Genomic DNA, 19,300 nt, shown 5'->3' on the forward strand with positions numbered 1-19,300 from the left:
AAGTCCCTGTCTAAACTCAACTACAAACTCCTGTTCATATCTATAGTTCTTTAATTATGCAGGTCAACATCACCAAGTTAAAGACATCCATGTCTTAAAGTTGTGATTTTAAGAACTGCAATTTGATTGTGTTTTCACTTTCAGTTGCTCAAAACAAACAAAGCAAAGCACTTTGTAAAACATCCAAATGATTTTCTAATATTTTGAAATAGATGTTTTCTATTCCATTGGCCTAAACACAATAACTCCTTCTCAGCAGCTTGAACATGAAAATTATTGCTATATTTAGGTGTAAAAGTGTACTGGTAAGATAGCAGGCAAAAAAAAAACAAAACAAAAAAAAAACTACTAATGCTATTATGTCATTTGTAGCCAGGCTTTAAAGAGTACACATTGAAATTTGAGCACTAATTATACTCCATAAAGCAACTATTACAATAACTCACTCACTGCACACACCAGAAAAAAGCTCCCACAGCTTGATTCAAAAAGAAGTTTTTATTGGCCAATTTACAGAAAGTGCTGTAGTGACCATTCCAAAGTAAAACAGAACAAAGAGTCCAAAAACCAAAACCAAAAAAATAATAAATAAAATGTACACGTTATACAAGGTTTCAATGTTAATTCCAATGTCCTCTTCTAAAACAAACGTCAGGACAACACTGGGGATCGGGCCGATGCAAAATCCACCAAAGTTTTAAATTGGGGGTGCGGGAGGGAAGGTGATATCACAAGACCAGGTTTCAAGGCAGATGAGGAAAATTCCTAAACAACATATGAGAGCTTTACATGGAGATACAATAGAGCTTACGGTACACACATAGAGTAGATTTGCCCTCAAGAGAAGAACTGGAGGCTCACCAGAGGCCGCTTTCCAGCAAAAAAAAAAAACTTTGATTTGTCCTCAAACTGGTTTCTCTGCTATCAAACGGTACAACCAGACTAAATCAGGATGGCCACAGTCATAGATTAATGTCCTTTCACTTTGATATGAAAAAACTTCTATCTGAGACCTTTAAGCAAGTGAAAAGTGAGTCATGTATTCATTTTGTTCTCACTTCTTCCACAGCTGCACCGGACTATTTCTCAATTTTTTAGATTTAAATGGCGGCAAAAGCACTCGGATTATGTTCTCCTGAAGCATATTTATAGACCTACTGCAAATATTTATAAAAATAGCACACAATAAAATGGCAACCATGTGTTTAAATGACCAAATTGACTTTTAATTACTTTGGATAATATGCAGTTGATTTGATAAACGTGTAAGACATAGAACAGTTACTTGACAAGTTTAGAATTTCTCTCTCTGGTGTCATCTTATTGCAGCTACAACTTAATTTCATGTGTTATACGTTTGTATTTAAGTTTGTCAATTGGTGAGGAAATGTGTAGTGAAATAGGATTCTTCAATTGGACAATTATTTGTATGGCCACAAGGTGTCATACTACAGCTGCAGATCTTCGGTTCATAAACAAGAGTCAAAACTAACAAAACAATTCAAGGTCGTAAAGTTTTTTCACAAGACTGACTTAAATGTCAACAGCAGCTTAAAACATACAAGTAAAGTTGTTTTAAAACCAAACAATTCTACTCAAAATGTTATATCCTTTATAATCAGTTACTGGATCACATAATTATTCCTTGATCATGCTGATCTCAAATGGAAGTTAATGGAAAGAAGACTCAGAGTTAGCTATTTTAAGAATCGGTGAGGTGTTAGATAAACGTAACGGGCAGCAAAATAATCAGTAAGAAGCTATTAAAAGGGCAACTCTATGTTCAGCTGACATTTCCAAGTTTTTTCTTCAAACTTTATCAACAACAACAACTGCTGGTTGTTTCCCTTCTTTTGATGTCTTGTATTTAATCAGTTTTAGGAATCAAACCCAATTTTTGGGGGGATGTAAAAACCGGAGCTGCCGACTACTGGATGTCATTTGTACCTCAGTGGAATCTTTTTTGAAATGGAAAATAGAGACAACTTCAGCAGATATCAGCAAGGCTTAAGTTGATCATTTCTTTAACCTCTGACCTTTCAACCTCTGTCTCTATTGTGAGTCTAAAGACAGCTTCAACCGTCAATTTCAAATCCTATAGTTTGGGATGTCGCCTAATATAATTCAAGAAGACTCACAGCTGTAAGATTACATTTTAATGGCAGCCATAATATGTATTTTTGAGAGAACATTTTGTAAAACGACATCTTGAAAATTCTTGACTAGTACAACAAAACTGCAGAACCTACATAGGCAGTCGCACTTACATTTGAATTAACATCAATGTCAGCTGCAATGGCCTTGTCCTTGAGCTAAACCATAAAAAGTATAAATTGCCTTAGCATTCTGCATAAAGCAGGATTTGTAAAGACCAGTTGGTGACAATTTATTTATATCAACATGTAAATGGCACTGAGTGAAATGGGATTTAAATTTGCGATACTTATTGCAAAGCCTTGACACACATTACTTACTAAGACAGATACTAAGACAGCATGAAGAGGATAGATAATATTGTGTCATTCTAGTGTGAATCTGATTTCTTAAACATGGTGACGCTTGGTGTTTTGTTGCTTTTTATCTTGAATTAAGGAGACGTGAGAAAAAACTTTCAGACAAAATGATCACTTTAATTCACTTGTTTCTCTGAGGTCTCTTCATCTTGGGCCAGTAAAGAGGTTTTGAGATGCTTCACCATTTCAAACATGAAGAAATTCTGCTGTGGATCCCAGTTAGTCTTGGAACCAGTTTGATTGGGGGAAAAAAAGCAGCCTTTGGGTTGTATTCTTGCAGGCTAAGGGATCAGAGTGCGTCCGTACATATGAACAGGTGACGTGTGCTGTGTACAGGTGAAGATAGGAGGGTTGTTGAACATTTCAGGACGGTGGTAAAGGAGAAGGATGAGGAGGGGTGTCACTTACTATACTTGATATTTACAAGAAGAGAGCGTATAAAAATGTACAAGGAGACTCCTCTTCTATTCTCAAAAATCCAGAACGTAGAGCTGGCTGCTAATTCGACATGACATCTGAAACAGCACATTGATCTTTTTTTTTTCTTTGTTTTTTTAAAATACCATTGAAAATATGTTTTTTCTGTAAAATCACCTGGCTTTGCCATATTGGCTAGAATAAAGACAGATAAATAATAAGTATACAAACCAAAATATAGTGTCATTTTCTTTACTTTTGCAACTCATTTTTTTCTTAAATAAAGGCTGTTTTGCATTTTTAATGTGGGGACATCAGAAATCTTACTGTGGAATTTTACACATCAAACTGGATAGATGGGACCGAGTCGACAAAAAAATGGGTTTCTTACAACTTGTTCTCACAGAAGACAGTAGAAATGAGGGGGAGCTATCATCTCTCCGAGAATGACCCAGATTTGTGGAGCTTTGTTGTTTGAGAAGCAGTTCTAGCGCCCCATTGTTTCTCTGATCTGCATTTGTTGGTGTTTTCATACAATCTTCCACTAGGGGGCAACAATACTTTATTTTTCAAGCACGTGAAGTCCCTTTTTGTTGTTGTTTACAGCCATCTGATGTGGGATTTCATCGAGGATGTGTTACAGAATGCGTGTGCGTCTGTGTGTGTGTGGGAGTGAGAGAATGTGTGTGTGAATGTGTGTTTTCAATAGCATATTGTTGGTTTGTCCCATCTTTGGGGCTTCTCACTTGAGCGTTGCATCCTGGGTAGCTGGACATCCACTTCCTCCTCACTGTCATCTGATTCATCGCTGGTGACCTCTTCGTCCTCCTCATCCTCATCATCTTCCTCCTCCTCTTCTTCCTCTTCCTCCTCACTGGCCTCTTCCTCCCCTGCTGTGTGGTTCTTCAAATTCTGTGGTGACAAAAATACAACCTTATTTGTCTTATCGTCCCAGATTAAAGAACACAAAACTTACTTTTTTACCTATAAAATTTGGGTCAGAATACTTTGCTAGATTTGTGACTCATTCCAATTGCTTACACATAACTGTTCTTTGAAAACATGGACCTTATTATTTTTAACCAGATACGTTTCTGTCCTTATGATGATGGCATCTATTGTAGCGAAGACCCACGTATCATGATGCTGCCACCTCCGTACCTCACCATTGAAATGGTGCTCTCAGGCTTTTTTCTTCAAATGGTCATTATGGCCAAAAAACACAATTTTAGTTTCATTGGATCAAAGTAAATGTCAAAATTAATATCCTGCTCCTTTATTGCTTTTCTTAGAACTGACTATTTCTCCCCCCTTCCCCCCTGATATTTTTTGATGTCATTTTATTTTTGCATAATTTGACTCAAGCAGTGCAGTTGTTCTAAATCAATAAATCAGAACTTCAGAATTTAAAAACAGAAAACTCTTCTGAAAAATGTTGTGCTTATAATTCTTGCATTTTGCAATCCTAACTTGCCTAAAATGTAAAAAATTCAGTCTGAATTAAAGTTCATGTGTCACTTGATACAGTGTGTGTAAATATCCGGGTTTGTGTTGTATTTGTCACACATGTCAGAAAAGATGTACTTCACAGATCGAAGCGGGTAGGACAGCAATTAAAAAGAAGTCCTGATGTGACGTTGAAGACCTCTGTTTGTCAGACACATGAAATGTGATTGAGTTTTACATTTTTGTGGAGTAAGACTCCCAAGACAAACAGAAGGGGTGCTTTCTTGTCAGCCAAAAAAAGCTCTGCCAAACTGTTGCGGCATGCTTGCATGCTTCACAACCGCTTGCCAAAGTAGAACCAGGCAGCTGGGTTTTGATCAAATAACTTTTTTTTCCTCATTTTTATCAAGTCTCATTTAATTTATTGATTTTGCATTGCAAAGCTTCAGGTTTGCGCATTCATAATCAAACAGAGGAATTGTACTTTGTAGCCCAGATACCCTGCATAAATCTTTGATGCTCCTTCTTTTTTTTATTGCATTGTTCATTCATGTGTTTTATTTTAATAATTGATGTACTCGAATCACTCGAGCAATCGTTTCAGCCCTAAACTTACTGATGGAAGGCTTCAAATAGATATTTTATGCATTGTAAATCAAAATTGTCCAAACTTAAATCAGCAGGTCAAAATTTGATAAAAACTGAAGAATCTCTGATTGGAGCATCTTGGCTCACGTAGGACTTATGCTGGAGTTAGATTTCACTAACTTACAGCTAGAACACTGGAGACAGTCTTATTTATCTTGCAGACATTCTGATCACCAACACTCTCTCCACTCCTACCTCCATGGGGTTGACTGTAATCGTCAGAGCAGAGTCGTCCCAGTTTGTGTCCGCCTCCCTAGCCGTTTCCCCCTGCTTCACCTCCTGCTGGTGGGTCATGTGGATGTGGTATATGCCCAGCACCACCACCACCACCAGGGCGGCGATGCACATGACGATCACCACTGTGGCAGCGCTGGGAACACCTGAGGACAGAAGGAGAGGAACCAGATGAGGTTGATGGAATGCAGAAGCAGCATGTTTCTCTGTTATAGCTGGGCATCATTTAGTCTGGATTTATTTTGCCGTTAGTCAAGAAGAATAGTAGCTTAGTAGGAGATTTTTATGAGTAATTAACAACACAGAGAATCAAGACACAAGTCTCAAGTTCTCTCCCTCTGCCATCCCTCAAATTCTTGAAACAAATACCAAGTTAACACTTGGAGGTTCTGAGCTGAGTCCAAAGTCCAAAGTCCATGGGAGTTGACCCATGCAAGTTCTGGGTCAACTCCAAGTCATAAACTTCAAGTTTATGAAGAAGAACATTGATGTCCCACAGCAGTGGAAGCAATGACGGATGTCCCCCCTCTGTGGATCAATTTAAGGTTTTTCAGGAATGGAAGCCAACAATATGAAAATAATAAAAATACAGCACAATAAATGGTGACAGTCTTCTGCAGAGCAACAACTGCAACTCCTGTTGTAATTTTCAGTTAGTGTTTACATCTGTATTTACCATTTGACTTCTTCTTGTGCAGAGTTATGACGCATGGCTCATGTCAATGCCGTTGAAGTCAGACAAAATGCAACATGACCATTCAGTCTATAGATGCTTTGAAACAATTTCAAACGGATCCAATTTAGTACCACATATGGACGTGGCAAAACATTATTTTGTGGGGGTGAAAAGTTTGGAACTGGACCATTTAAAATGCCTTGAAAAAGTCAGATCATTCAATTTTAATATGAAAAGTAATATGCTACTTTGTGGTTTTGGTATTACAAGGTTAGCAGGTAGAGGGTTAAACATCTGATTTAGAAGCCAATCTGCTACTGTCTTTTGGGTTTGCATCTAAGTTAGAACCTTTCCAGGCTCCATGATTAGAAGTTGTTAAGAAAACGTTACCCATACGTCAGTCACTTTATGACCTTTCACTCATTAAGTGAAAGGTTTCTCTACAACTCCTGATGTTGTAGAGAGACATCAGCAGTTGTTGCCTCTTTACTGTGGTTAGCAGTCTACATGTTTAGCAAACTAATATTCATACTCATTATTTAGAATAGTATTTTTCTGTCTAGTGTTATATGGGGTTACAGTAAATTACCCTAAACTGCCTGGCAATTAATAAAGCTTTCCTTAACGGATTCTAAAAAAAATGTGATAGATGATCCTCTTTATTAGTGACATATTAATTACAGAACCTTTCCACACTGTAAGTGTCTCTGCTTCATCATAGGGTGCAGAAGAAAAGCAGGTAAACAACAGTATGCAGGATGAGGAAACACTAACAAATGGTCAGAACCGGATAGCGGGACGAGTATAACAGTTCAATCTCGAAATAAATAATAAGTCACATGTGTGAAAATCCAACTCAAGCCCAAAGGGTTTAATGGTTTTTTTTTTTATCAAGTTGTCTCTTGAGTCATTAAATTTGTGACTTGAGTCCACACCTCTTCTCTTAATATATTTTGTTTCAGGTTATGCAGCCATTACTCTGTGACTGTTAATCGGCTCCCTAAATCGGATTAGATCTTTATATGTCAGAATGGGCTTCTTTAATAATTTAGATTTTCTTCTCTACTTTTTTGTCCAGTAAATTTTAGGCTTTTCCTGTAAAAAATCTGTCAAAACTAATCTTATGTTTTGCTTTATAATTAAAACATTTATTGCTCTTGTCAGAATTGGGTTGGTGTGTGAATCTTTAGTAATCAATATTCTCTCCCTCTAATTATTCATGTCTAAACTGTAAGTAGCACAAGCAGGTACTTCTATTTTTTTTTTTTTTTAATCCATGCCTGAAATGAAGAGTGACGGTAAATGAATCATAAGAAAACCTTAATAGAGCCTCACGTTTCCCACCTGGGCTCAAACTGCCCCCTAATCCTGACTTTTACTGCTTTGGTTGACTCTCATTATAGACATTATGAGATGAATATCAGTGAAAAAGCTCAGAGAGACATACAACATAATGTAAACAATGTATTATTTTGGGATTTCATGTGAAAGACAAGATAGCACTTAAATGTGAAGAGCACGTAAAAAGATTGATAACAACTCAAATCGCTTTAATTTGCTGTCGTATCATATTATTTTGCACTTTGCAAATGTTTATTTAATTTTTTACTTTTTATATAGTTAATTTTTAATATATCAGCATGTTATTAAAGTCTACATTCTATCTTATATTTGAACAAAACAACTGAAGGAAAAACAAAAGAAAACAAAAAGCACCTAAAAGGCAGAAGTTTGATGATTGTCAGGCTGAAACTAAAAATATTGTTAGTGGCATTGGCGATACCGTCCTTGTATTCAATTGATATTAGATCAATACCAAAATATGCAATATCGCATACATACTAATACTAATAACCCTTTTAGACAAGCTTGTTGAATCAGATTTTAAGGTTAAAGTCTAGAATTAAACATTCTGAATGAAGTGTGTACAGTCCTCACGGTGAGCATGCCAGTACAACTCTCCATGTTTTCTGTTAATGAGGTAACATGATGAATAACTCAGTGCAAAACATTTTATTCTGAAAATAGAGCAGATTCTATTTAGACAGTATTTTTACATCCTGTAAAAAAAAAAAAAAAAAAAACTTGTTACAGCAGATCAGGCTGTACCCAAATCTAAACACTGCAAATGGATTTATTATCTAGAAGAGAAGCTTCTTGCCTCATACGAAAAAAAAAGAAGTCATATTTAATCTACATTAGACTTATCTCTACTTATGGAAAGCCTGTGACGGAAGGCTACAAAGGCACATGATAATATTGCAGCACATGCTGAAGCATGGCTCTGGTACTGAAGTTGTTTATTTGGTTCACTCTGATCTCCAGCCGCCTGAAAGATGCGTGACTGCTCTGTGCCGGCCCTCTCTCCAGCAGTCCTTCCTGGTGAGTGGAAGCGTGCGGTTAATGAGGCTACGGCTCGTAGAGCACTCTTCAACTGATCATTTGATTCAGTCTAGTTTGTAGATTTTCACACCAAATTCAGGGACTTTGATCTTCTGAGTAGCGCTTCATGCAGTAACCCGAAAGTCTTCGTTCGCACAAGTGCATCACCACCCCTACAAGTACTCAACATACGGCAAGTCTACAGCTGCAGGCACATGTGCCTAAAGAGTTGGGAATCTCTCTTTGTTGAGTATTTAGTTTTTTGACATACTCTGATTGCTCAGCCGCTCACTGCCCTCTTTGTTCTTCTGACCTCCTTCCACGGACACACACACACACACACACACACACACACACACACGCCCCCCCCCCCCCCCCCCCCCACACACACACACACACACACCCACACACACACACACACACATACGCAAGCTATCTGCTCCGTTAACAGCCTCAGTCACTGAACTCTCCAGGACTCTAAGTAGAATCCATTAGATTCTGATGAATAATTAAATCACATGTGGTAGATTAAGACCGGCTCCCCTCCGCCAACCCGCACTCTTTTTACCTCAGATCACTCGGCTGCTCAGAGGGAAGAGCAAGAGTGGCATTAGAGAGCAGCCCCTTGAGCAACAGAGTCATAAACAAACTTAGAAAAAGGAATTGAGCATTCTCTTGGATCTCTACATTTTTACTCCACAACAAATAACATATGATTTTTGATTTATTTGCCTTTTTATTGAAGTATTACTTCAATTTCAATTTCCTGAAGATTGAGAAAATCAAGCCATCAGCTGTCATGTGGCTTACCCCCCATTGCATAGCAATGCAATGCTTTGTGTTGCTCACACGAATCCCGATAAAATACATAGAAATTTGTGGTCGGAACAAAACTGAACTCTGTGTGCTGCAAGCGACGCTTGCTGTGCTGTTTGGTACTGAAATCTTACAAATGTGCTTTCTTACCTGAAGCATGGTTGGGGTAAAGGTCGCTGATCATGGATGGGTGGTGGACCACCTGCATGTACTGAGGAGGGGCCGCCATGTGACTGATGTGTTCCTCTGTTTCTGAGCTGTGCCAGACGCTCACCTGGTGGAAGGACAAACAAAATCGGGTTGAATCAGGATTCCTGGCTTTAAATTTTTAAACCATTCAACCCAAACAGAAGTTTCCTCCAGGTAAACAAGAAGAAAGTGAATTTTTGTTCCAGTCAGGAAGACAAACAGTGACTCACTCATCAGGAAAGATTCAGCAGCTATCATGTGCAAATGTTTTTGCTGCTAGAAAAGGCTGCTTAAGTGCCTAAGTGCATCATTTTGTGCACCTTGAGTTTTTGAAAACGTGTTATATAAATACATTTGATCTTGACCTGGTGAGAATGCTTCAGGGGAAAAAGAAATTCAAGTTGATGCTCTGTTTCCTTTCTTTATAATGTGAAACAGCTGTCTAACTTCTGTTGAATGTGTTCATGTGCAACAAACTCATTTTCTCTTGAACTGCCGTTTTGCCCAGTTTATGTGACAAAGAAAATGGTGCGGGTGCCCTTTAGTGCAGTTTGCAAGAACAGTGACACATGTGAGGATTTGCCTTTACTATTAATTTTACATTTACTATTTCAAATTTAGGATAATACTTTTTCACCATAAAGTTTCCTTGACTATATCATGTCATGAGAAAATGTATGGATTTCAATGTTTATTTTCAATGACGAAAAGTTAAAAACTCAGAACGAATGGCTTGATTTAGAACTCCTGTAATTTGGTTCACATATTGATCATTAACAGTTTAATTTGCAAGAAGCTGTGATCTCCTAAGAAAACATAAGTGGGTGAATCAGGAATATATCAACAGCCTTGATGCAGTATCTCAAGCATCAGTGAAAACAGTGAGTGAAGGTCACCATGGTGGGAGGAATCCTTATAGATGGTTTATGATGTATTTTGTTTTTACTTGGAAAATTTTCCCTTCCTGAGTTCCCAAGTTCAAATTACAAGGTGAATGGCCCCTGAAATGGAAAAGTCAGACCTCTCCAAGCAGCTCCAAGGTTTATTTCCAACATGGCAACCACTGATAGAAACATAGTGAAGGTTGCAGACAGTGCTCTGTGTGAGAATGTTATTTTAGTTTTCCGTTCTCTGCATGTGCACCACAATACACGTATGTATTGTGGTGCTTGACTTATCCACAGGGACTACATGTTAGTATCCTTATATGGTGGCTAAAACCAAAGCACTCAGTAAAATTGTAATAATGCTGGTTTGGACATGACACATTTTATTTTGATTAAGAATTACTTGTGCCGACAAATCATCTAATATTGACCTGTTTTGCTTTCTGGCATAGTTGCAGATGTCAAACAATGTGATGAAAAGAGAAAACAACTATTTGGTTTCTTATTTTTGCAAATGCCAAACAGCAGTAATGCTCAAAATCTGTTTGGCTGCAGCCAGTGAAAGTCATGTCCATGTTCTATTTGATGTTTGTGTATCTGCCATTACTGAGCCTATTATATTGCAGTGAGCCATTCAGACTTGCACCCTTTTTGCCTCAGTGATAGAGATTCAAAAGAAGCAGAAAATGAAGCAGTCCTCTTAAAATCCTCATTGTAGTCCTCAAAATGTCTGCTGTGAGCAGCTTCATTTCTGAGACTATTTTCATTTAGACCTAAAGCAAACATTTAGTCGTATTTATGTCAAATTAGATTCAAACTATGAATGCCATTTCTGCTGCTTGTTATTGCCTTCTGCTATCAACAAATTGATGATTTCAAGTCCAAATGACCCACAGGGGCACAACAACGGCAGGTGAAAAGCATATAAACAATAAAAAGTCTAACAAGCTACAAAGAAAACAAAAATAATATAAATAGAAAACTCTATTAAGCTGCTGGACGGCTGACCTCAAGGGTAAACTCGTTGCTGGTGTAGCGGCCATTGAGCTCTGAGCAGGTCAGGCGAAACCTCCTTTCTGTCAGCTGTCCGGGCTGCAGGTGGTAGTAATGCACCTGTCTGATCACATGCTCATAGTTTGTCATGGAGTCCACACCTGTGGACAGGGACAGTAGAGGTGTTATTACTACAGATATTCTATATATGCAACAGACATGACAGAGTGTTTTTGATGTCGGTCACCTACCATATATGGACATGCCGGACGTGGAGTTAGTTGCATCGAGGTGTTTTCCCAGAAGCGAGCTCAGCTGCAGCTGGAGAGATTCTTGTTTTGGGTTTAGCTCCTCCCCCAACACAAGGATGTCACAGTAGTCCAAGTTATGAATGATCTCCTCCAGGATGCCAGGTTGATGAGCTTTGCAAACAGAAACATCATGGTACAGTCTGACTGCCTGGCACTTAAGCAGAAGAGATAAGTGCCACTGCCAGATACCTTTGCTATAAATTGTTTCTTTAAAACGTTGGTGAAAAATATTCAGTTAGGAATTTTAAAGATTGTTTTGCACCATGTTTCAAAAGTGGAGAGATTAGACAACATCTTTTGAATTTATTATGGAATAGTCCACAAAAGGTCACAATCAGACATAAAAGTCCAGGTATGTATACTCACTAAAGTTGCATAATATGTTATGCAACTTTATGCTTCATAAAGCTTTACACTTCAGAATTACATTATTAGAAGTACGTTATTAGTGTGTGCAATATCTATATTGCTAATATGTGGGATGCAATAATTGTTGGCTAAAATAGCCCAAAGGTTATGAACTTGCATTTCTCATGCTAATGCAATATTTAGCCATTTAGACAGAGTCTCAAGGCAGCAAATAATGTAATCTAACAAAATATAATGCTGGGGATGTTGAGGCAAAAATATGCATCATTACACCCAACAATTATCCCTTTAATGAAAAAAAGTGAAACAAAATAAACTTGGTCAATCAAAATTCCAACAGGACACAACTCCATCTTCCACACACCCTTTAACAGTGAAATCTAGCATAATATAAAGCTGATTGTAGAAAGGATCACACAAAAGAAGAGTTCAGATAAAAAAAGCCTGAGAGAGCAGCTGAATACCAAAGGATAAAGGAAACAGTGACCTCTATAGCAAAGCAGGACATTTGAGAAAAGACAGATAGCTGAGGAAAAAGTGCCAAAGTATTAAGCACAAAAGATTGTGACTTTCAGAATCATCTGAATCAGTTTGGAAAAAGACATCTTGGGGAATTATTGGGAGGAAGATGCAAGGAAGTGCTGTGTCAGGTCAAGTAGAAGACAAACCAATGGCAAAGAGGAAAGTGTCATAAACTTCTGCAAGAAAGAAACTTATAGGATGTCTTGCAAAAGAGATCCACGGTTTATCTTAAATCCTTTAGGCTTTGACAGAGCACAGAATCTACCCATTGTGACACTTTAATGTAACTCCTCCCTGACAAATTCCTATAAACTCTTCCCATCCATCCGTCTTCCATTCTTTCCATTCTCTGATTTGCTGCTAATCTTTTCCTCCCAGCCGTAGCTTCCATTTCACTTGCAAAAAGAGTTCCTCTGACTCCCTGAAAGCAATGCCACTTTCCGCTCCTCTTCCTTCACACATTACGCACAATGGAGGGATAAAATTTCCCTCCCGCCCCGCTTATCTGTTCCTAATTGACTGCCAGCGGCAGGGCTGCGAGGCGAGGCGGGCGGTTTCTTGCCTCTGTGGTCTGATCGTTGGACAGAACAGGAGCTGGTGAGATTTAACAGTCGCACTCGTTTGCCACCAGTCAAGGCATTGCAACAGAAAGAATCAGCCCTTGGGCAGGTACAGGCCGCATTTAGCAGCAGGAGGTCTGCGGTCGCTGAGTGATAAAGAGGAACTGGAGGGACTAATACCAGCAGTCTGGTGTAGAGGGGGATGGACTCTGCTGCAGGTGAACGACTCAACATGGTGGGGAGTAATCAGAACAAAAGGCTCTCGCTTTCACTGCAGCTACTGCTGCTGAGAAGAGCTGCTCACCCTTAAAGGGGCATTGTTTAGTTTACAGCTCTCTCAGACTTGTGTTTGGATGTCATTGTGTTTCCATTTTATGCAGGTTTAAGCATCTGGGAGCGATCGCAGTGGGACTTGAACAGGAGATAAATTGTTTTGGGTTAATCATGTTTGACTTGCAGAAGAGACGGAATTAAATAAGTTATACTTCTTTCCATTTTCCACTTCTTTCCAATCACATATCCATTATTTTGTTAATATTTGCATTATAATAACCAATTTGCTGGGTCCAATACTGAGGAATGGATCATCATATTTGGGGTAAAGTTTACAACAACAACTACTTATGGTAATAACTTCCACCCGTACATTTTAAAAAGTAAAGGTATATTTACAAAAACATAATCTCAGCATAAATCCATCTGTTCTCTAAAGGCCCAAGAGGACAACAGAGAACAATAGAGAACAACTGGCATCATGGAGACCAAGGATCATAGCAGAAAAGTCAGTGAGAAAGTTATGAAGAAGTTTACAGTTGGGTTTGGTTAGAACATAATATTCAAAGTTATAATTGTCTTATAGTGCTCCTAGATAACAGGATCTCTCTCTCCAGACAATCTGAGTTTGAGTTATTCTGCAAACAACTAGCAGAACATTTTGTCTCTAGATATACTAAACTGATAGTTACACATCTCCAAAGCCAAAGTTGATTTTATATTAACTCAGTGGGTCTAAATATGAAAGCATACCAAACATTTCACATTATATTTTCAAATATCATGTATCTGGAAGTGAAACAAAGTCAAAGTCACGACTTTGACTTTGGATCACAAAGCCATGTAATCCATGACTGTATTTTTTCCTCATCTCAAAAAACATGCAGTCTGGTCTATTACACTAAAAGGTTTACTAAAAAACATTAAAGTTTGTGTATGTGGTATAATGCGGAAAAGTTCAAGGGTGTGAATATTTTTACAAAGTATCATACATGAACAGACGGTAACTGTTTTTGTGAAACAATTTACGATGCAGGACTATCCTAATTACATATTTAAGAAAAAAAAAAAAAAAAAAAACTTATATCCCAAGTTGGAGAATTTGCCATTGTGAGAGTGAGAGCACGATGGTTTGATGCTTTTACTTGACGGATTGTGCAGATGCGGCAGATGAAAGCAGCATCTGCTTATCCACGGTCTCAAGAGGTGTTATGAAATGTTTAGCTTTCTCTGAAGCTTTGCTTAGCGAGACAGGTGATGTGTGAATGTGCTGGTGGGCTTCATGAATGAGTGAACACACAATGAATATGAAAAACACTTGCTGAAATATTTACCCAAGACAGACTTCCACCTAGAGGGAGGTACATAGTCAATCTAAAAACTTTGTGAGATTGTTAGACCTTCTTCCCTGTTGGATGAGAATGAGAGATTGGAATGCTTGTGTTGACAATATGGACTTCAGGGGCTTACAACATAGGAAATGTAACCTTAAGAAATCAGAAAAATCTTCACCGGTTATTCCCACTGGTGTGTGTAAAGGTCCTACCTGTGTGACGGGGGGCGGTGTCTGCCCTGGTGACTGTGCTGATAATGTGGAGGTCCTGAAATAGAGAGATGCCTCCCGCTGCTCTGAAGTCAGAGGCCGACTGGCTGAGTCTCTCCACCCCACTGATGGTGATCCTGGGCTCACTGGGCTGCAGCACCATCACCACTGCCTCGATGCTGGGGATCGTGATACATGTGTCTTCACCAAAACACCTAGACCAAACAGAGGTGGAACAAAGAAGTGAGACGAAGAAGAAAAGAACAGCTGGCTGAATCAACAAGCACAGGTTGGTTGAAATGACATCAAAACTGCGTTTCTTTGTGTTGTGTCACAGTAAGGGTTTTAGTTTGTGACTATTAGTTGATAAGTAACAGGGGTTCAGGGTCACAGACACGTCAAGCTTGGACCACAGGCAGAGTATAAAAGAAGACAGTAGGATGCTCTGTTTCTGTTTTCCCCTAATGGAAACCATAGAAGTAAAAGTCGGAGCAGAAGGAAATGATTTTGAAGTAATATTAGCAATCACTTTGAGGTTAGAAATATTTTTTATTGTCCCCAAATGGGGGAAATAAAGACACATTTTATTTTCCCCCAAATTCAGTTGAGACAGCAGCTTTGGAGCTTTCAGGTTCACAGAAGATAAAGAAGAAGTAACATCCATAAAACCCCTTTATTGTTCTGGTCGTTAAAACTTTTAACTGGCTTATTTTCAGACTCCAGATTTGGGAAGTTGTTCGCTACAAATTGTCTCCCTCTTTTAAATTTTGCAAAACCAAGGGCGAAAAAATTCACACTCAGTAATGGCAGCAAAAGAACAAACCAAAACAAACACAATTATGGCACCAAATCGTACAACTTCTTGCAAAAGTATGGAATCAGAGGTCATGGAGACACACAGTGAGAGGTTTCCTATGGGGAAAAAAAAAGCTAACATTTGACAGAAGACTGTTTATTTTTCTAGATTTGTCAGACATACCACTAAAAAATGCATGCTATTGTTGTAGTAATTGCCACATCATTTTTTCAGATTATGTGCGTGAACAGACAAATAAAAATAAACATTTGTACTTTATCTGAGTTTTATATCAGCTTGAATGTTTGGATTCTTCAATTTCATCAAAGACAAACAATATTCTGCATGGTTTTGTTTTTTGTGCTTCATCTTGTGCCATTCCACATGTTAATTTGCCCTCCTAAAGGAGCTTTGTAACCTTTCCACTGTGTGAACTGTTGAGGGCTTGTTTCCTGTCAATCATCTCAGAGTCACAGCTCAATAAGACCCACAAATTATAGGATGATGATTAATGTGAATACATATTTGCAGTTGATTGCCACTGTTCATACATTTTTATGAACAGTGCTGCCCACATTTGCTGGGACCTCTGGTTAAGAATTGTAAAAGCATTGAAATGAGGGAATCTCTCATTGCAGTTTTGAATATTTTAGCGAAACTGAAATGGATAACTATTTATATCCCTAAAAATCTCTTTCAGACAGATAAAACTGAAACAGTTTTTTATATTCAGACTTTCCTTGTTTGCTTTTAAGAACTTATAATACGTAGTCTGCTACTTTTGATTGTCTTGGGTATATGACATAAAACAGAGGCCTGTTTCTTTCTGGGTCTGGCCACTAGCCTGGATGACAACCCACATGTATCTTTTCTTGTCATGTTCATATTTAATATAGTGGGAGATCTGACATGCTGTGGCCCTGCTACTTCAAAAGGTAAGGGAATCTTGAGTCCATGGATTCTTAGAAATCTGGTAGCTTATACCAAATCAGAATAATGATCCACAAAAAATGGAAAATTCAACCCAAACGTAGTTCAACAAATATACAACTAAATCATCTTTTACTTCAATCTATGACTCAAACTCCAAAGGTTCATCTCTGAATGCTTTAACATTTTGAAGTGTTCTGTGAGAACAGTGAGAGCTCTACTAGTGGGGAAGTATTAACAGCAAGGTTACCACTAGTTGTGTAATCTTACATTTTGCTAAATATATATCTTTATATTGGAATGTCTTTCCTTGTTGAATAAATGTACTCAATGTTTGACTTGATTAGTGTTTCAGGGCATGATGCTGAAACATGCATGATTATGAATATATTTAAATTCTTTAAACCCATCTTTACCAGAGGTGCCAATAAACGTTGCCTACACGTTATATTTTATAGTTTACAAACCCAGAAGATAATTTGCAGTCATATTTCAGAGGGTTATTTTGTTACAGTAGACTAAATATCATCCAAGAGCTGTTCTCAATAGCTTTTTTTTGCCAGAAGGTTTAGTAAACCTCCTATCAAACCTGATAGTTCACAGACAAAGAAAAATAAATAAATAAAAAATCCTAGAAAGATCTATTCCGTAATTACTACAGTTATTTAGAGGGCAATACATTCTGTTATGTACGTTTTCATTTAGTGGAATCAGAGCTGCAGGACTATATTTGTTTTCGATACCTGCCTCATAAACACACAGCTTCCATTGGCAACAAATAATGGGTGGGAGCTCATTGAGAGCCTAGAATTAGCTGTGATCTTACAATGAAGCCTGAGTAAGCGTTATCCATAACCCACACACAGACATACATCTGCCATGTTCACACATGTATGCGTACAGAAATGATGCAAAGCCTGACAGATGCACTGGTGTAAGACTGCAGGTTGAACATCAATCACATGGAAAACAGGAGCTATTAAAATGATAATGGAAGCTGGGAGGCAGGGTGAGGGATTGATGCTGCAGCTGGTGGTGATGTGGTGGTGGGAGCTGAACAAACATGCGGGATTTTTGTTTTTACATTTCACCAAAGGCCTTTCAAACTCACAAACGTGTTGGTGGGAGGGACATCAGAGCTTTCCCTCCATACTGTGCAGCAGCTACAGGAAATGATAACATGTTTTCTTTCCTGGATTGGAAACCTGGAACGTACAGTTTACGCTGCAAGGCATTATCTGTCTATTCCCACCTACTGATGCAAATTATGCTGCAATACACCAATCCATGACACACATCAGCATAATGTTTTCTCATCTCAAGCTGGGATGTTTTTGTTGTTTTTTAAGAAATTTTAATTTGCATTTAAACTCAAAAATGATTTACAAGAACTTCAAAGCTTTACTTTTTATTTCATCATTCAGAGTTCAGGCAGTTTAAAAAAAAAATCATATAAATTAAACCAATAGGTGCAAATTTTACACGTAAAATGCCCCAATTTTCTGATTTCTGAAGAAAGACAACTCATACTGTTCCCACTTTTACCTCAAAACAGAAATGAAAAGCTGTGAAAATGAGTAAATACCTGGAATATGTTAGTTATGTTAATATTTCTCTTTGAATAAACAAAATATATTTGAATTGTATCTGAAATTTACTGAAATTGAGAAGGTGGTAAAGCCTTTATAAAACCACGGAGGGACTTTTAAAGGGACAGTCGGCCTTGTTGTACTTATCTCCTCAATCGGAATGACTGTCGCAATACTTTTAAGATTTTTATTCTGCATTGCAACTTTTCTTCTTTCAGTTTGACGGCATCATCCAGCACACATATTTAATAAATTGCATAAACAAGAATTGGGTGACCGACTGGGAATTCATTTTATTTATTCATTTTAAATAATACATAAATGATGTTCACCAGCAATATCAATTTCACAGTAAAAACAGTCAAATGCGAAAATATTATTGTCATATCTTTATTATAATTGTATTTTTAAACATATGAGAAAATACACTACTGCGTAAAAGAGCTGTATTAATCCCAAATCCATTGTCTGTTAGTTGAAGAATCAAAGGACAAGTAGCAAGAAGTAAAACTAAATGCAGTAACATCAAACCTTACAGAAATATGGAACTATATAAAACTTTAAAACAAAGTGTGCCAATACAAACTTTCAAGTTTATTCATGTTTGAAGCAGAACATAGACAGCTGCTGTAGGGTGTTTCCTTCTTTCAAAACCGAAACTGGTTTAAGATCCGCAATTAGTTGTTTCTGTAATCTCTTTAGACGTTTCCTCTGCTTGGTGCTTGCCAATGATTTGACCCTTCCTACCATAATAATATCTTTTTCACAACTACAGGATGTCTCTTTCCACATGGTTGTTTAAGAAATGAGAAGCTACTTATCTCATCAGTTGGGGTTAAATAACTTGTTGCCAGCTGAAAGACAGTCGGCCATGCATTAATTATCCAATAGGATGCTTCGTTAAATCCAGGTGGCAAGGTAATGCATTACATAAAAGATTAGTTTTAAAAGAAAAAAAAGAAACATATTCGAGAAAGAAATAAGAATCTGGTGGAAACATAAGTTTGTGCTGACATTGCAGAGGACAAACAGAAAATCCCACAAAAATAACATTTTATGTCGCTTTTTGCTACTTTTTCTGCTCCTTTATGCCTTTCTTGACAAGAAATGAATTTGTTAGGTTTTGAGTCGTGGAAACCTTAGAATACTTTGGAGCGACACATCAGTCAGAAAGCTTCTGTGCGTCTTCCTCACCAGCAACACTCG

General features: G+C 37.8%; 1 protein-coding gene across 2 annotated transcripts in view; it reads right to left on the bottom strand.

Annotated features, from left to right (window-relative positions):
- Positions 1-483: 483 nt before the first annotated feature.
- The window catches only part of LOC129359070 (calsyntenin-2-like), a 264,814-nt gene continuing 245,997 nt past the window's right edge, over positions 484-19,300 (bottom strand). For both annotated transcript variants that reach the window (XM_055028446.1, XM_055028445.1), the window contains 6 exons: positions 14,783-14,994; positions 11,453-11,623; positions 11,217-11,362; positions 9,283-9,406; positions 5,220-5,404; positions 484-3,842 (listed from right to left, as the gene is read on the bottom strand). In XM_055028446.1, the coding sequence (XP_054884421.1) occupies positions 3,633-3,842; positions 5,220-5,404; positions 9,283-9,406; positions 11,217-11,362; positions 11,453-11,623; positions 14,783-14,994 (1,048 nt within the window). In that variant the 3' untranslated portion in view covers positions 484-3,632. The remainder of the gene's footprint in view (positions 3,843-5,219; positions 5,405-9,282; positions 9,407-11,216; positions 11,363-11,452; positions 11,624-14,782; positions 14,995-19,300) is intronic.

The sequence above is a fragment of the Poeciliopsis prolifica genome, unplaced genomic scaffold (assembly GCF_027474105.1).
Source record: "Poeciliopsis prolifica strain line A6 unplaced genomic scaffold, Auburn_PproV2 SCAFFOLD004, whole genome shotgun sequence".
Lineage (NCBI taxonomy): Eukaryota > Metazoa > Chordata > Actinopteri > Cyprinodontiformes > Poeciliidae > Poeciliopsis > Poeciliopsis prolifica.